Here is a 17257-nt window from a genome sequence, read left to right as displayed (position 1 = left end):
GACATTTCCAGGTTGTGAAAAACATTTCAGTATGATCAGTCTCTTCTTCTCCAGACCTCCACAGGCTTCCAAAATCTATCCAAGAGACATCGCCTTGGGCCTTTTAGGAAATCACAGTGATTGCTTTTGGCACATATGGTTGATTGACAGCAACCAAAGTCTGGCTCAGTTCAGAAATCCTTTTCGAGAGCCTGTCGATGAGCTGTGCTGAGGAATGGCAACAGAAGACCATCGTGCAGAGGGATGCGGGTGCTGGAGATGAGTTGAGACTCTGCAGAAATGCCTGGATCTCAGTTGAAGCACCGAGTGGCCGGTGGTGCCCCATGGATATACAGGCTCCTGAAGTTGAAAACAGCATTTTTTTCTGGGTTTTTGAACTGAATACCCCTCTGGATATTCAACCGAGAATGACAGGGAGAATAAAATTAAAGGTGGGAGGAGGACAGTGCAAGACTGGTTCATTTTCTTGTGGGGTGGGATGCACTGGGAGATCCCTGCTGCCTTGCAGAGAGCAGGGAAGTGCCTGCCAATGTTGTACTTACGGTTTAGGAGAAAAACCCAGCTCTGTCCCATTTCTGCATCCTATCCACCCTCCTGGTAGGTGGTGGGTTGGACAGGCAGCGAGCAAGGTGCAGGCCAGCCAAACCTCCCTTGTTCGGACACGAGCCACGGTGGAGCACATGAAACTAATCCAAAGCTTTTGCTCTCAGGCTCGCCCAAGGATGGCGGCACAGCAAGAGATGGTAAAACAGCATGGAAGAAAAGCTGGCACATCACAAACCGGGGTGATGATGCTGGGTGGATTGAGCGCCAGAGCATCCCAGTGAGGGAAAGGGGATTGTGAGCGGCTGACGGAGCCAGAGAGCCACTTAGGTGAGCGTGTTGGAGTAGAAGCTGAAGCTTTCGGAGACTGTTTTGGAGTCGCTGCGGGAGGAGCCGTTGGATGTCATGTCTACGGAAAGACGCTTGGCCTTGCTGCTCTCCTCCAGCTCCTCTTCGGCCGCACCAACCGCTGAGGACACGGTGGTCTCTATCCGGCTGACCTTGTACATGCTGCTCTGTGTCTGCAGGTACCTGGCTGACTTCATTTCCAGGCCCTCGTACTCACTGGCGCTGACAAATGGGCACCACCGAAATGCGTGTTTGAACCCCACGCGAAACCTGGGGGGATGGAAGAGATGGGGAGTTGGCAAAAGGACCTCGCTAGGAGTGGGAAGACAGAGCTAAGCACTGCTAAACAACAACCAAAAAATGCTACTTCTCACTAAGGGAAAGAAAAAAACACTGATAAATCCCAATTAGGAGTTGGGACTGTTTTGATACCTGCCCTCAAATCCCACAGGGGCTTTAGGAAAGACTTATTTAGGTGAGTATTGTAGCGTTCCTGCATCTGCTGGCAGCAGCCCCTGGCAGAGGATGGGACAGAACCATCATGGAAAAACTCTCCATCCATACTGTCCTCCATCAGACCCCTCTGTATCTCCCCGTCCTCCCCTCCCTGTTGCACCAAGGTGCTGCCGAAAGTCACTCGAAACGCACCTATCGTTGAGGCAGCAGTAGATGATGGGGTTGTACATGGTGGAGCTCATGGCCAGCCACATGATAGCCAGGTAGACCTGCTGGATGAACTTCTGCAGGTACCACTCGGGGTTGAAATACTGCAAGGTGAAGTAGATGTGGTAGGGCAGCCAACACAGCGCGAACGTGCATACCACGATGATCATCATCTTCACTACCTGTGAGGAGAAGAGAGGGCAGGAAAGCAAAGTCATCTGACGGACACCCCACAGGTGGGGTGTCACCCTCAAGAAGGGACGACCTCTTTTTGCCTTGGAGACCTTTCCAACTGGGAACACATGGTCGACATCTTGGTTAAACCATGCACGTTCATGGAGGACACACATCTGGAGGACACTCTCTGCTCCATTAACAACAACCATGCAACAAGTCCTGACTTTTTCCCACCCCTAATGAAGTATTTTTGGCTGTGATTAGTTGGGATTGGGCATGAATTACGGCTCCAACTGTACTCGAAGCTCCTTACCTTCCGCTTAGCTGAGACCTGCTCGTGGTAACGGTCTGAGTTGTCGCCTGGTATCTCGCTCGCCCAGAGGGTGATGCCAACCACAGTGTAGGCACATCCTATCACCAGAAGCGGCAAGAAGTAGATCAGGATGGTCATGCAGAAGTGATACCTAGAAAAAATGATGGTGGTTGCGTGTGTCCTCTACCTATTCGGTCTTTTTCTTGCAAACCGAGCTTGAAGGCAAAGTGCTTCACAGGGGCAGAGAATTTGGCACAATTCCTGCAGATACGTTGCCTGCAGGGCTCGGGCCGGGAAGGACTCCCTACTTTCACCCCAATCTTTTCCAAGCCTCTGCTGCCAGCCTTTGGCATCCTAGCACCCTCCTGGGATGGGATGTAGAGGCCAGTGAAGAACTTGTATTACCTTCATAAGCCAAGAACGTCTTAGCTGAAGTGGCTCTACTCTCAATCCTACTTATTTACACCCCAAATTATCCTAGAGATGAATGCTTGCTCTTATCACACCTTTTATCTGGCAGTCCTGCAGGAGCAAATGTGGTTTTTTTGACATATAAAGGATGGGAATACTAAGCTGAAGAAATAAAGGCTTTCCCTGCGGGGTAAACACTAGGTCTTGAATGCAGTTTGCCTGAATCCTGGTCTACCATCAGTTTAGCTGGGTTCAGGTGGCACAAGGCATAACCCCAGTCCCCAAAAACACAGCCTAAACCCTTGTCGTGGAGGTTTATTAAAACTTTTCTGTGAATTCAGTGGCCGGGTCAGTTCTCCAGGCTCATGGAAAGGGCAGGATCTTTGTGTCTGTTTATAACAGGTATAAATAAGCCCAAAATCGAATGAGAGGGTCTGGATTAAACTGTTAGCGCAGGCTTGAGACTGTTTTGTTGTGAAGTTGGTGGAGCCGTGGCAGGTTGCAATAGCCACTGGGATTGCAGTGGGTTGAGTGAAGGATTTGTGTTAAATAGCAGTTGGTTTAAAAAGGAAAAAAACAATACTGTTTTTAACAAACAGGATGGGGACGGACAGTTTGACCTTGCAGGTTCCTTCCTACCATCGTAGCTTGCAAAAACCTCTCTCCGCTGCAGAAAGATAAGCAATAGCAGTACAGAAACGCGGCTGGCTTGCACAATGCCGGCTTGCAAAGCATCACACGTGCCGCCAGGTCTGGAGGTAATTTTCTTCTGACAGCTTTAGAGTCTTTGCATGCATTTTTGGGGTGCGTGCCCAGCTCGAACGCAAGGTGTTGCATCTGTTCAAGGCGGTTCAGGCCCTGTAGCCACGCTCCGCTCTTGCACTCACTCGTCCTCCTGGGAGCTTTGATTCAATAATATCTCCGAAGTGTAACGAATGGATCAGGCTCGTGCCTGGTGCAACTCCCGCAGGGAATGGGCTTGGCCCCGAACCCATGCTGCCACGCCATCTTCTCCTTGTTTTGTACCTGCAATCTCATTTGGCCTCCTCTTCGCCCAGTGCTAATCGCATTTGAGATGGATTTTGTAGGGCTGTTTTCTATTTTGATAATTAAAGAGGCGTCTCTGTGGCTCCGTGATGAAGATTTCGTTATGTTTCCCATGTAATGCAAGGCCTTAAACCAGCTGCAAACAGCCGAGAGCAATGCAGAAATGCCCCAGAGGAGCTGTTAGATAACATAAGCAAGATTGACCCTTATTTTCAGAGCTGCCTGGGCATGGCAGGGACAGGGATTTCCAAAGAGCCCTGGGACATTCTTTTTGAACCCTGGGCACTGAAAACCGGTCTCCATGTGAAACCGTTCGTATGTTATTCTACCTACAAGAACTGCAGGATCAGAGCACTTAGAGAAGCCTGGGTTTTGTAATTTAAAGGTCTTCAGTGTGGGGATTTAGGGTCTTGTATAGGATAGAGGAGCCCGTAGGAGTTATGGGACAGTGATGTTGGAGGAGGCACCTGCCATCTCCTTTTGCCTTGCAAAGCCCAGATGGTTGCTGTGGGCTGTTACCTCCCAGAGAAGCCAGCGAGTGGAGCGGCTTTTCCCCTTCCCGTAACAAACTGAAATGGCAGCTAATGAAACTGGAATAGATCAGACATCTATTTTGAAACCAAGAGCAGGAGAGGGAATCGGTGGTTAAACCAGCCGCTGAATCGAATCGAGCTGAATCGCTGGCTTCTGTTGGAGACGCAGCATCTCGCCTGCGCCTAGGTCTTTGTGTGCTTCCCCCCATACGAGCGGGCTGAGAAAGGACATGTTTTCCCAGTGAAAAAACCTCATGTGCACATCCCAGTCTCTGATCCCTCTGCATGCCGGGGTTGTGCTTTCTGGGCTCCATTTGCCAAGAGAAATGACCCCCCGGTGTTGGGAGAAGTCCCCTATTTTCACTATGAACTGAAAAAATAATATTATTTTTCATCATGGCATTGCAAACAAGCCGGCTGCTGCCGGCGCCTTCCTTAAATAACTGTCCCAAGGCCATGCGAGCAGGGGAGGGTGTTTGACAGTGACCCAACCACCTGTCCCTGCAAAGTTATTTTGGGGCAGTAAAATAACATCTCGGGCTCTGCACTGTGCAAGTGAGTTCATGCGGTTTGGAGAGATGCTGCTGAGCTGCAAGTTATTTTCAATCCCCACCAAATAGTTGGGGTTTGGCTATTTTGGCTTCTGCTTATCATCTGCTTTCCCAGCTTTCCTGGCTGCCCTCATCTGTTTGCAGAGCCCCTGGCTTGCCGAAGAGCACGGGATGCTCAGGCTTTGAAGCGGCATCCGGCTTCCAGCAGCAAATCATTCATAGGTTAATGGTGGCATTTTTATCTTGAATTAGCTATTTGAAAAAGCGACAGCCCCAGTGTACAGCTGAACAGCAAATGATCTGTAAAAGCCAGGCCCTGAGCTTGCACCAGTTGCTGCTTCAGTCTGGGGGGGCTCAGCCCCATCCTGACCGCGTGGGCTGTCAAAGCTAGCGGCATTTCTTCACGCTGGCTGTATTTATCATGGTGGCCTAGAATAATTAAGATTGTAAAACACCTCTGGAGATCACCTGGGCCAGCCCCAGCTTAGTTCTTGCCATACCTGCCTTGCAATGCAAATAAATAAGATGATAATAAATGATACCGTCCAGCTCTCTGCAGCTTGCCACTTGCTGCTGACTGGCAAACTCATCTCATTTGTCTTGCAGAGAGACTTCGCCAGCTCAGGTTGGCTTTAAACACCTCTCCATGCGTGTGTGTCCCCTGCTTTGGCCCCAGCACAATTTCACAGCCCTAATTCATTGCTCCACAGGACTGGAGATCACAAATGCCTTTTTTCCTACCCCCCTCTTTTTTCCTTAATGCATGACATTTAACTCGCCGCATGACTTGCGGACTTCAAAGAGCAAACCACGGAGGACCACTGTGCTGGCAGACCAGCGGCGTTGCCCGGACCCTTTGGAAATGCCAGATTTAATTAGCCGGCACCTTAACGGGAAGGAAGGAGTTTGCCCTCCTAGCCCAGCGTTTGTCTCCCAGCCTGAGCTGATGCCACAGAGTCCCTTTTTGTAGCTTGTTTTTTAAGCTGTCGAGTGAATTTTGGGGCATTTGGACTCAGTAAATCCCAAACCAGTTTTTTTTCTGTTATTGCTTGGCCAAGAAACCCCCAGTAAAACCCTATTTACCTCTTGCAGGAATAACTTTTGCCCCAGGAAGCCTTTAGAGATATGGGTTGCAGGAAAGGTGCTCCAAAAACCAGAGCCATACCTGCATGTATGAATAAGCCCCTGGGGGCAATGCAGACCCCATCCCCACCATATTGCCAAAATATTGCATCTTAGCAGTTTTATGTGAGTTTCCCTCGAGGATGAGCATCCAAGAAGGGCAGGGAGCATGGCATAGCACGGGGCAATGTTTGGACCATGAGCAGCACTAAACTCACCTTAATTAACCTTAATGTGCCCCAAAATGATATGGACAGAGATTTGGCTACCACCAACTACGTAGCACTGGCCCTCACTAGGGTAGGGGGAGGATTTCCCCATCCCAAGGAGCTTTAAGCCATTCCCATCCTTCCTCGCTTCCTTTTTTTATACTTCTTCTGCATTTTTTCTCTAAGGTCACTTGTCCCCACTGCCGGAAAAGTTCAACTCACGTTTTTCCATACATATTGGTGCTGTGCTCCGGCCACTCCACCAGACACACCAGCCGGCCCGGCAGCTCCACCATCACCGAGTAGTAACCCTGGGGGAAAGCCAGCAGGAAAGCCAGGAACCAGATGACACCGATGACCACCTTGGTGGCAGTGGCTGAGAGTCGGGGTTGCAGCGGGTGGATGATAGCCATGTACCTGCAAGGTGGGAAAAGAAGAAATCAAGGCTGGAATGCCCCGATGTTGCAGCTTTTGGGGCTGTTTTAGGTCTCCCTTGCATGGGGGTCGTACTTTAGACACCCTCTTAATGCATCCTGGCAGCCCCTCACTCCGCACAATGCAAACAGCATAGAAAAATCCCCATCAAATGCTCTAATTCTCTTGCAGCATTTTACCCTCGAGATTTGAATCCTGTTTGAGACACTCATTGGCTTTTAGCTGAAAAACAGCTTCGCTAACACAACCAACAACCGCCTGCTTCTGCAAAGACCAATTTGTACAAAGCCAGCCGTGATGCTGCCGTCTGGCAGCAGCCGCTTTGGCAGCGCCTGGTAGTTTTGCACCCACGCAAAATCATATCTCTGCGGTGGATCACAGTGCCAAGTGTTACAGGAGGAGAACGAAATATAAGAGTGCTGGACCGGCGTGGGATGGGTGATCTGAGATGCCACCTGTATCTGCCTGGCTTCTGGGCTCTTTCCCCTGAACATCAGTCGTCATATGCGAGGAAAGCTCCAGTGGCGACGAGGTGGATTGAATTTATCCCTCTGCAAATCTGGTTTTGCAAAGCTGGCAGCAGCTAGCAGCGCTGTAAGGATTAAGTGAGAACATCGCAAATTTTTTATTTTATTTCCCTCCTGCTCCATGTCAAGCTTTGGGAAGAGGAGAAACATTGCATCGCTCTGCATGTGTTATTGCCCAAGGTGTTTGCAGCCTCCTTTTCATCCCTTCATCCCTTCTCCTTTCAGAGGATGGACAGTTTTTTCCTTTAATTTTTTCCTAGATGGCAAATACCCCCCATGTTGCATTTTTGGGTGGCCACTTGCAGGGGCAAAGACGTAGGGATTAATATATAAATATGCAGGAGGTACCGCTGTCAGCTCTTCCTCTGCCCCAGGGTACCAAACCTTATCAGCTTTGTGCAGCTGAAAATCCACCTAATCCACCTGACAATCATCCCTCAAAAATCTGTTTGGTACTTGAAATCGAAGCTGGTTAGAAAAAGCCACAGCAATGGGTGTTAGTGCTGCTCTGGCACAGCAGCTGGTGATGCACCAAGGTCTCCTGGTTTCTGCATCCGTGTTTCTCATTTCTTCCTTGTCATACTTACGATTGGCTTCTCGGGACCCTGCAAGGACTTGTCTCCTTCCTCTTCCTCATCCTTCAAATGCCTGGTGTTGGCTGAGCCCCTCATTAGCGGGTTTGCTGAGCTGGCTGAGGTTTGCGTGGGCTTTATCACGGGGTTCAGAACAGGTTACCCTGGGTTTATGCTCCCAAGCAGCAAGAAGTCCACATGCCCAAGTTTGCTGCTGATGCTTGACCCAGCAGTTCAAGCTCAAGCATGCAAAAGGTGGAAAATGAGGGATTTCCACAAAAGTTGGGCCATTTCTGTTGAAATACTTGCTTGGAGAAACATCTGAGGCTGAGAGTTCTGGAAAGCAAAGCCAGCGCTTGATTGCAACCAGCCAGAAATGCTTTTACATCTCTGACCTTGTTTCTGCCAGCGCATTTCAGAGGACTTTCCTCATCTGCTGAAGCCCTCGCAGTTGATAAAACATCCAAATAATCTCTGTAATGATGAACTAAACCCCAATCAGATAGCCTAGAGACCTTTCCAACCACCATCGACTTGTCTGCAACGCTGTCTCGTGGTAGAAAGGAGATGGCGAAATTCATCTGACCATGCTGGCATTGCAAGGACGGGGTGAGGGAGGCAGGAGGGAGCAAGCTAGCGGCGCTTTGGGGAAAGCTGGCCCCAAATCCTGTTTTTCGGCAGCAATTCCCAAACCATTGGTCCCGAGCGACCTCTGAAATATTTCTTTGGGGCTGCTCTGGGTTCAGCTGCCCATCAGGATTAAAAATGGGAATAATAACAGTTCTCCCAGACAGGGGCTCTGATGGGGAAGAAAAAAATGTAATAAAAAGGGTCTGGGCTGCTTGGAGGAGCTGGTATTACAGACCATAAAAATGCTGGAGATAGATGGGAATGTACAAACATCCTGAGAATAATTAGACCATTATTTCATATTAAAATATCGTATAATTATATAATAATTGTATCACTAAGCAGAAAATTGTCCTAACATTTTAATAACTGCTTCCTTTTTATTTTTCCTTCTTTTTTCCCCCCTCTCCTTGACAAGAACATTTGATGCAAAATCAAACTGGGGAGAAGGGGGGAGCAGAGAATATGGTTTCGTGGCTGTCTTAGCTCGAATGACAGCCACCATCTTGCTTGTATTGGGATGGAAAAGCATTGGTACAGGGAGCAAACCAGCTTCTTTTGCCTTCTTCCAGCGCTGGATCCATCGCGCTCAAATGATTCTCATTTCCTTGCAGACCGGTCAGACTTTAAATGCTTCTCTACCCAGTAGGTTTGTGTGTATTCCTGTCTTTCAGGTTTTGGGTTTTTGGGGGTTTTTTGGCCACCACTGGATCTTTTTTTGCATCCAGAACACGGGTCCCAAAAAGCCAGTTTGCTTTCTTGCAATTCTGGTCAGTTTTGAGCCAAACCCTCCTCCATGATGCATTTCTATGGCAGGGTTTTGGATAACCTAAAATAAAACCTTCCTTCCAAGCAAGCGATTGCAAAGCAGAAAAGCAACCCCGTGTTGCGGAGCCCTACTGCGGGTACCTCCAGGTTGTCTTCTCCCCTCCACGTAGGTTTGACCTCCCAGGCAAGGCTGTGGTAGGTGCTGCAGCCAAACCTCCATCAATCACTTCTTAGCAGGAAAGAAAAATGACACATTAATTGTGACTTTGCCTTTCAGCAAAAAAAGCTTGCCGATCTATTTATTTTTTATTAATATGAACAAGTTTGCATTCAAATGGAAATGCAGAGCATGGGCATGGGATGCAGCTGCAATGCCCTGGGGTGTTTGCAAGGTGCTGGCGGGCGTTTGGCCCTGTGCATGGTTTCGGGCGGGCGGTTTTGCAGCGCTGGGCACAAAAGGCATCGATCGGAGCTAAGTGCCAGGAAGCCGCTGCTGTCCTTGGCTTGGCCACGCAGGTCCCGGCTGCACCAGCGAGAAGCGGGCTCTCAAAAGCAAGGCTAATGAGTTTATTAGCTCATATTTCTCCTCGCAAAGTGCCTCTGTGGCCCCACTCTGCCCATCTCCCTAAGATGCTGTATCCTATTAGATTTATTTTTTTTCTCTGCTGTTCAAGAGCGCGGTTTTCCCATCCATAAAAAAATTGGGTGTTGCGGTTTGCTAGGGATGGTTGTTCAGGGGAAGTGAGGAAGAGGAGCACGTCCCTGTGTGAACATCCTGCCCTCGCCGCTGCAACGGGTGACGAACCACCATGGGGTCTTCAAGTCCTAGTTTTTCATAGGGAATTGGCTCTTGGTTGAGGATTTGACCGCAGATTTCCTGTGTAAGGGAAAGGTTTTGTTCTCCGTGCAGGCAGTGCACTGGGAATGGGGCCATTTGCCTGCAGAAGATGTTGGGTTGGGAAGACTTGATGATAGCTGTTTCTCAAAATAAAATGATCTGCAGTTGCTCTCCTTTTGGATGGAAGCACCGTGTTCAAGTGCAAACCATCGTTAAGTTTTGCAAGCTTCAGTTGCCCCTTGCAGGAGAGACCCGATGCCCGTGCAACTGCATTTTCCTTGCACCTTTCCCATCATGTTTAATGTTTTAAATCCACCACGTTTAATGGGCTTGGCACTAAAGCGCACCACTTTACGCCAGACGCTATTTGATGACGTTTGGTAACGCCGTTTGCTGTTGTTTAAATATTTTATTGTGTTTTGGGGGGGTGTTACCATGACGATACAATAGCATTTGAGTACAACGTTGTACTAGGGTAGCTCCGAGCGTATCAGTTATTAAATAGATAATGCATTTGAGGCAGCGTAGCCATCTATTAATTGCATCTGGAAATCTGAAGTCTGCCTGGATAACTAACATTACACAATTGTTTCCACCCTCATGGAGATGAGATTAATATAATAGCAAAAATTTATGAAGCGTCTTTCATCTCAGAGTTTCCTTATCTGCTTCATTAAGTAATAAGGATACAGCAGATAAGAGATGAGTAACCAAGAGTTTGTGCTGTGTGTTTTATTGCACAACGATTTCCCATCCTGAGCAAAGAGGGGTTTAGTGCAGAGTCAGTCCCGAGGGAGTTTGTAACCAAGTCAGGGCAGATGCCCCAGAATGAGGTGGGTCAAATACCTCCAGCACAGCTCCAGGTCCTTCCTACCCAAGAAATGAAAAGCTTCTCCATAGAAAAAAAACTGCCTTTTTGCTTTCCGTGAGGATTGCATCGCAACAGCGTGGATGCAAAAATACCGTCCCTCGAGCAGGTTTGCATAGCGAAGCTTGGCCTGGTCGCGCTGGCCCCAAATACCTCGTATCTGGATGACGGCCGAGGAGGCTAGCTGAGCCCTGCGTGCTTGAAAAACGACGCTGGGGATGAAGGCGCCGCAAGCAGCTGCTTCCTCCTATTTATTGTTTTGACATAAAACAGCGACCGTCCAAACCGAGAGATGGACAGTGCACTCCTGCCCCGAGACCCGAGGGACGCTCAACGCTCGGCAAAGCGTCTTCATCAAGCAGGAGGTGCATGTTTCTCATCGGCATTTCCCCAGAGCACCGATACGGCACAGCATCTTTCCTTTTTGAAAGCAGTTCAGTATTTCCTTTGAGCACAACCGAAACGGACGTGTGACCCACCACCAAACAGTGACCTGAGTTACGCCGGCAGCTTTGCAAACTCCCCTGCCTTCCTGCACAGCACCTCTTCCATTGCAAACCCCGCGGGCACGCTTGGTTTTAAAAGCCAAATGCACGCAAAACAGGATCAAACCCCAGTTAGTTGCAGCAGGCTGTTAAGGAGGCGTAGAGCTCCCTCCTGCATTCACTGCGTTTGCCAACAGCGCCGGGGTGGGATGGGACCTAAAGCACAACCCAGCCCCGCTGACAGACTCTGCAGATGCTGTTATTCGAGGCACCTATATGACCTTATCAACCAGTTAGTCCTGGCACTGGTTTGTAGCTGGAGAGTGAAAGGGGAGAACAAAAATCACATGAAATGCAGAGCTGGTGACCCATGAGACCTGGTGCTCTTAGTGCATGGATGGTTCCCACTAGGCCATTGAAGAATTAAGAATAAATTAAGGAATAAATTAAGAAAGCCATCGGATAAACCGAATATCTCACCAGAGGCCCTCAAACTCCTATGGTGGCTTGTGGCAGCACCCAGCTTGCAGATGAGCACTATGATCACCCCAAAAGCATGTCTAAAACCTGAGTCTCCTGTATCTCCCAGCCCCCAAACTGTCGCTAATTCATCTTAGTTGTATATTTATTGCCATGGGAATTTCAAGCCCCCTCTTCTTTCCAAAGGAAAAGAGGGGAAAAAAGATGTAATTTGTTTTTTGACAGGCTGAATTCATATCTAGTGAGTATTGGGGGGGATTAATTCCAGTTCATACCCATCAGATCAGAGACTACTGCTGGGAGCAGGGGCATAAACCAGCCTTGATGAGTGACCCCTTACTAAGGTGTTCCCTTGTCCGTCCCCGTCCACCCCCTGCTTTCTAACCCCAGCTGGGAGATCAATGCTTCGAGCCAGCTCCGTGCTGGGTATCCAGCAGCTTTGCAGGGTTTTTGCTGTGGTCGGTGACGCTTCATTTTTCAGGAACTCAAAAAGCTGCTTTGGTTATTGCTAGCTGGTACGTAGGCAGTGCTGCAGGGCGGCCGGTGCAGGGGCTGCTGGCCCTAAACCTGGGGTCTTTTTGCTTCCCCCTTGCTCTTCCATCTTCCAAATTACATCCCAGCAGAGCAAGATTACACAGCGCCAGGCGCAGATCAAAGTCCTGCTCTGCAAACCCCAGAAGTCCATTAAGTCAAGATTAAAACAAAAACCCTGGTGCTATATTAGGGTGTAAATGACTAATTAATCTGTCTGTGCGCTGATGTAATTTGTCCTCTCCGGAGGGTTTCTTTCTGCAGTAATCACCTCTCGGGGAAGGCATGGGGCCGCTGAGCTGGCGAGTATGTTCCTGATATTCAGCTGATTTGTCCAACCTGGGAGTTCAAGCTTGCAAGCAGTAAATAATTTTCCGGGCTGGTTTTTCTGCCACAAATAATATGTGGTTGGGGAGATATTAACAGGTCTTGGCTGCAGACTAGCAATTTTAGGAGCCGTGGTGGTGAATGAAGGTTCGCAGATTTGATGTTTCTTCTGCAGCTCCTGCTGGCAAATTGATGGATCTTAAGACACCTAATATAACTTGACAACCCATTTGGAAATTAAAAAGGGAATATAAATAAGATCCCAGTTTGATTGCGTGCTGTTCTGGCAGTGTTGGTGCTGGTGGAGGTCAGAGAGGGGGCTCTTTTAATGAGCAAAAGCAGCAAGTTGGTCTAGGATTTGCAGGGGGTTAGTCCCACTGTATGTCACTTTTATAGCTGCTTTAGTGCAGAGGACTCTTTGCAGAAAAAGGGAAATCGCTTCGTATTAAATAGCTCAAGTGCTGCATAGTCTGTCTTGACCCTGAGTTCATGGCAGGGCTCTCACCCTTCTCATCACTATTTGTTCAGTCTGCGGTGTTTTTAGCTTAGCTGACTTAAAGTTTTGAGGTCAGACAAGATTTTTTTTTCCAATTCTGCAAGTAATCTGGGATCTTCACCTTCAGCTGCATTCCCAGTTGTCCTTCATCATGGAAACTCATTCCTCTGTCCGAAGTTTGCTAATGGTGTGGACGAGTGGTGGTGCTCAGAAATGAATCCAGGTCCCAAGTGGAGAGAAAATACCAACAGTTTATCTAACAAATGTTCCATCGTACGTGCCGTAGACATTGCAACTTGAGGATGTCCAGAGTTGGTTTTTTCTTCTCTAAGTGTGGCTGCAAATTAGCTTGGACTCACCATGGGCACTGCAGGGCTCTCACTTTTCCTGGAAGATTGGAAGAAAGCCAGGATTTTGTGTCTCCCTCTTTCAAGTGAATTGATTCACAAGGAGTGTTTGAAGCCAGAAAGGGATATGTGATGTGCTCTGGCACTGATATGCCCAAAAATGAAGGACATGGCAAATTCTATAGTGCCAAAGCGAGCTGTTTGGCCCCCATTTTTGCAGGATGCTGAGAAGCAGCATCATGGCTTTTCCTGAGCAGACTTTACCAGCTGCCAGCCTTGACTCCTGAACTTCCTGCTATTGTTGCAGGATTCAGAATAACACTCACTATAGAATTACCTTCTTTTTATTTTTTCAGAGTGGTTGTGCCCAGGCTGAAATCTGCTGAAAGAGCAGATGGTCTAGCTTCAAGCAAAAGCTTTTTTTTTCTTCCACAAACCCATGGCAGGTTCTGCAAAAAAAAAAGCCATTGGGAGAATCAAACCCGCTTCCCCACTTGTTCTCTCAACGACTCTGTTACGGCTGTGCCGAGTCTTTCCAAGGCGGTTTCGTATCCTCCGGTGTGGATGTTCTGGAAATTGCTTGCAGAAGGCACAAGCAAAGATGATTTAGGGGAGCAATCTGCAGACTGACGCTCCTCCGAGCCTTCAGACTCCGTATCCAACTGCTCTGATAGATGGCTTAATACACTTTGGGAACATGAGGCACATTCAATTCTGTTTTCCTAGTTTTTGATGAAAATCAGAACTGCAGTCATGTTTCATTTCAGATATGTCCTGGCTGTGAATAAAACCCATTTTGCTGAGCTTATCTGGCTTTGCTGCTCCGAATTCAGGTACTTGCTTTCCTTGTTCCTGCACAGCTTTTTGCTGCTTGCCAGGACAAAAATTCTTCCCTTTTGGGTTCCTGGAAAAAGTTCCTGTGTTTCATGCGTTTAAGTTACTATTGTCAGGTCTCCGACGCAGGAAAACAAGCAATTTTCCAGAGCTTGGAGATGTTGTCGTGTGCTGCTTGCCTAGAGGGGCAGGGGATGGACTTTGCTGCCTTCACCTTCCAAATTTCCCACATTTCTCACTGGAAATTTGGGGCCAAGAAATGCAGCAGGTAGCTCTGTGCAGGAGGTGTTTGCACACTGAGGCTGCAGCTTCTTTTGGGTCCTTCTTGGTCGGCGAGCCAAGCCTGCACGCATGGGTTTTGCAGCCCAGCCATGGGAAAACCAAGTGTCGGTTAAGGGTTTGCAGGTGCAAGAAGAAAACTGGAAATTCCAATTCCTCCCCAAAATTCAGCCCCAGGCTCCCAGACCTGCCTTTGCTCCCCATTTTACACATGCTCCTGCAGCTTCCCCTGGTAGATTTGCTTTTCTGGTTATTCCAGGGTGTGGACCGAAGGCTAAAAAACAAACTCCTTAAAAAAAAAATCCTCTCTCTAGTTTATCCTAACCTGAAAGGGGTTTTGCCAGCTGATCCCCAATATCCTCGAAACGCAGATGCTCCTGAAACAGAGCCAGCAACACCATCGGGTAGGAACAGAGCCACGCTGGGAGTATTCCTCTTTTTATTTATTATTGCCTTAATTCTCCTCACATCTCTGGTGTGAGAGCTTGGCTATGTCCAATTTATTTTGGGGAGAGGGTCTTGTAACCACTCCAAAGCGAAACAAAACCTGAGCCTGTTTTTAACAACTAGAGAGCATCATCCATCTCAAGCTCCGTTTCCCAAGCTGTCAGTGCGTGTGTTGTGGCAGCCCTATAATTTCTCGTAGGGAAATATCCGTGCCAGTTTGTGCAGCACTTAGACATCAGCTCAAAATGTGCTGGCATACAGCAATGCAAATCTCCTCCCCCCCCCGACCCCGCTTTACATGTATCCCCAGCCAAAATGTCTTTTACTCCCTGGGAAGAAGGACCAAAAAGAGGTGTTGCAGAGCCAAGCTGTCTTCAGGAAATATGTTGCGTTGGAAAAATCTGTTGCGCTTGAAACACCGGTTCTCAAGAGGGAATTGCAAAGCTGTTTGAGAGCCTTGATTTATCTCTAGCGCTGTGTGAAAATGCCATCAAATAGAAGATTTTTTTGGAGTGTGAGAGAAGAGAGGGGAGCTGCGCACTGGAGGTGCCTGATGCACGGCTATTTTGTGTCCCTCGACCCCTGGCTCATCCCTCTGCGGTGAAAAAGGCAGCGTCCCCTGTGCCATCGCACCCCACCGAGCGCTTGCTGAACTTTTGGTCGCAGCAAAACGCAAGCGGGATCTCATCTGCCGGCAGTCCCCAGCCATCGGGCAGTGCCAGCAGAAACCAGGCAGTGAAAAAAAAAAAAACCAACTAAGCTGTGCTGGCTGCAGCCAAACGAGAGAAATCCCTGGCACCTACCTCTTCCCCTTGGCCCCCACTAATAAAATCAAGGTGGGTTTGCTTGGGGAGACACACCAGCCTGCAACGCGACAATGCACTCGCCAAGTTAAGATGCCTTTCCCAAGCCTGAGCTTGTTTCCGAGGCTCCTTAGGTGGTTCCCAACCCAGATCAAGCAACACGAAACAGCTCCTGCAGCGCAGCGGAGGCATGTCCGACACAGGCATGTATTTTATGTCATGAGGTGATGCCATTTTGTGCTAAATATCGAGTTTGCTTTTAAATGAGGAGGTTGGGAAAGGAATGGATGGCTCTGCAGAGGAGTTGGGAAGGGAGAGGACAGCGATGCTACAAACGCACACCCAAGTCACGCTACCAACATGCACTCGGGTTACAAAGCCTTTTCTCCTCTCACAGAGCTGACAAAGGATTCCCAAAGCCACGTGCAACCAGGGCAGGGAGGGGGATTATTTCTAGCCTCTTTTACCAAAATATGCTTTCTTTTAATTGCAATGTTCTCCCATGACCGGAGATCAGACGGAGCTGAGAACAGCACCCAGGTGGAGGCAGACCTGGGTGCCCGGGAGGGTTTGGGGTTTGACGCTCAGAGCTCACCTGTCCAGGGCGATGGCTGTCATGGAATAGATGCTGGCAAAGACGGCAGCGATGGGGAAGAAGTTGTGAAACTTGCAGTAGAGCAGCCCGTAGTACCACTCGTTGTGGATGGCGTAGGTGAAGTTCACCACCGTGTTGAAGGCGGACATGGAGGCTTCGGCGAAAGCCAGGTTCACCAAGAAGTAGTTGGTGACGGTGCGCATCCTCTTGTGAGCCAGGATGATCCACATCACCACCACGTTCCCCACCACCGACACCACCACGATGAGGGCGTAGGCGACAGCCCACAGGGCCACCTGCCACGGGGGCTGCACGAACTGATTCGCGAAGGACTCGTTCAGGGAGGTGTTGAGTGGCCACTGGTGCTCCAGCTCCGCTTCCAGCGGCAGAGCGTTATCCATCACGCCACGATGCAGCCAGACCAGCACACGGATGCTTTGGGGTGCAGGTCCCTACTGGTTTAGGGCTCAGCAGGATCAACATGCACGGATGCTTTGGGGTGCAGGTCCCTCCTGGTTTAGGGTGCAGCAGGGTCAGGGTACAAGTTTGGTGCACACAGCTAGTTTGGGGTGCAGGTCCCTCCTGGTTCAGAATGCAGCTATTTTGGGGTGCATGGCTGGTTCAGGGCACAGGTACCTCCCAGTTCAGGGGACAGCTGGTTTGGGGTGCACAGCTGATTCAGGGCATAGGTCTCTCTGGTTCAGGGTGCAGTCAGTTTGGGGTATAGGACCCTTCAGGGTGCAGTCGGTTTGGGGTGCATGGCTGGTTTGGGGTGCAGGTCCCTCCTGTCTCTGGGTGCAGCTGGAGCAGGGTGCCCAGACATGTCAAGGCACACCGCTGGTTTGGGGCGCAGGTCCCTCCCGATCTGGGCACAGCTGGGCTGTCACGCACAGCTGGTTTGGGGAGCGGGTTCCTCTGGGCTTGGCTGCAGCTGCACCGGGGCACAGATTCCTCCCAATTCAGGGTGCAGCCAGTTCGGGACGCGGGTCCCTCCCCATTCAGGACCAGAGAGGGATGCGGGTCCTTCCCAGTTCGAGACCGGAGCAGGATGCAGGTCCCTCCCCGTTCAGGGCACAGC

General features: G+C 49.4%; 1 protein-coding gene across 1 annotated transcript; it reads right to left on the bottom strand.

Moving 5' to 3' along the window:
* Nucleotides 1–869: 869 nt before the first annotated feature.
* LOC104078226 (substance-P receptor-like) lies at nt 870–16580 on the bottom strand. The gene is made up of 5 exons (XM_009579778.1): nt 16180–16580; nt 6140–6334; nt 2045–2195; nt 1540–1736; nt 870–1161 (listed from the first exon to the last, which is right to left on the bottom strand). Exons 1-5 carry the CDS (start codon nt 16578–16580, stop codon nt 870–872), a joined length of 1236 nt encoding a protein of 411 aa, XP_009578073.1.
* Between the last annotated feature and the right edge of the window lie 677 nt (nt 16581–17257).

This window comes from Fulmarus glacialis, unplaced genomic scaffold (genome assembly GCF_000690835.1).
Source record: "Fulmarus glacialis isolate BGI_N327 unplaced genomic scaffold, ASM69083v1 scaffold19466, whole genome shotgun sequence".
Classification (NCBI taxonomy): Eukaryota; Metazoa; Chordata; class Aves; order Procellariiformes; family Procellariidae; genus Fulmarus; species Fulmarus glacialis.
This window is presented reverse-complemented; position numbering and strand designations above follow the sequence as displayed.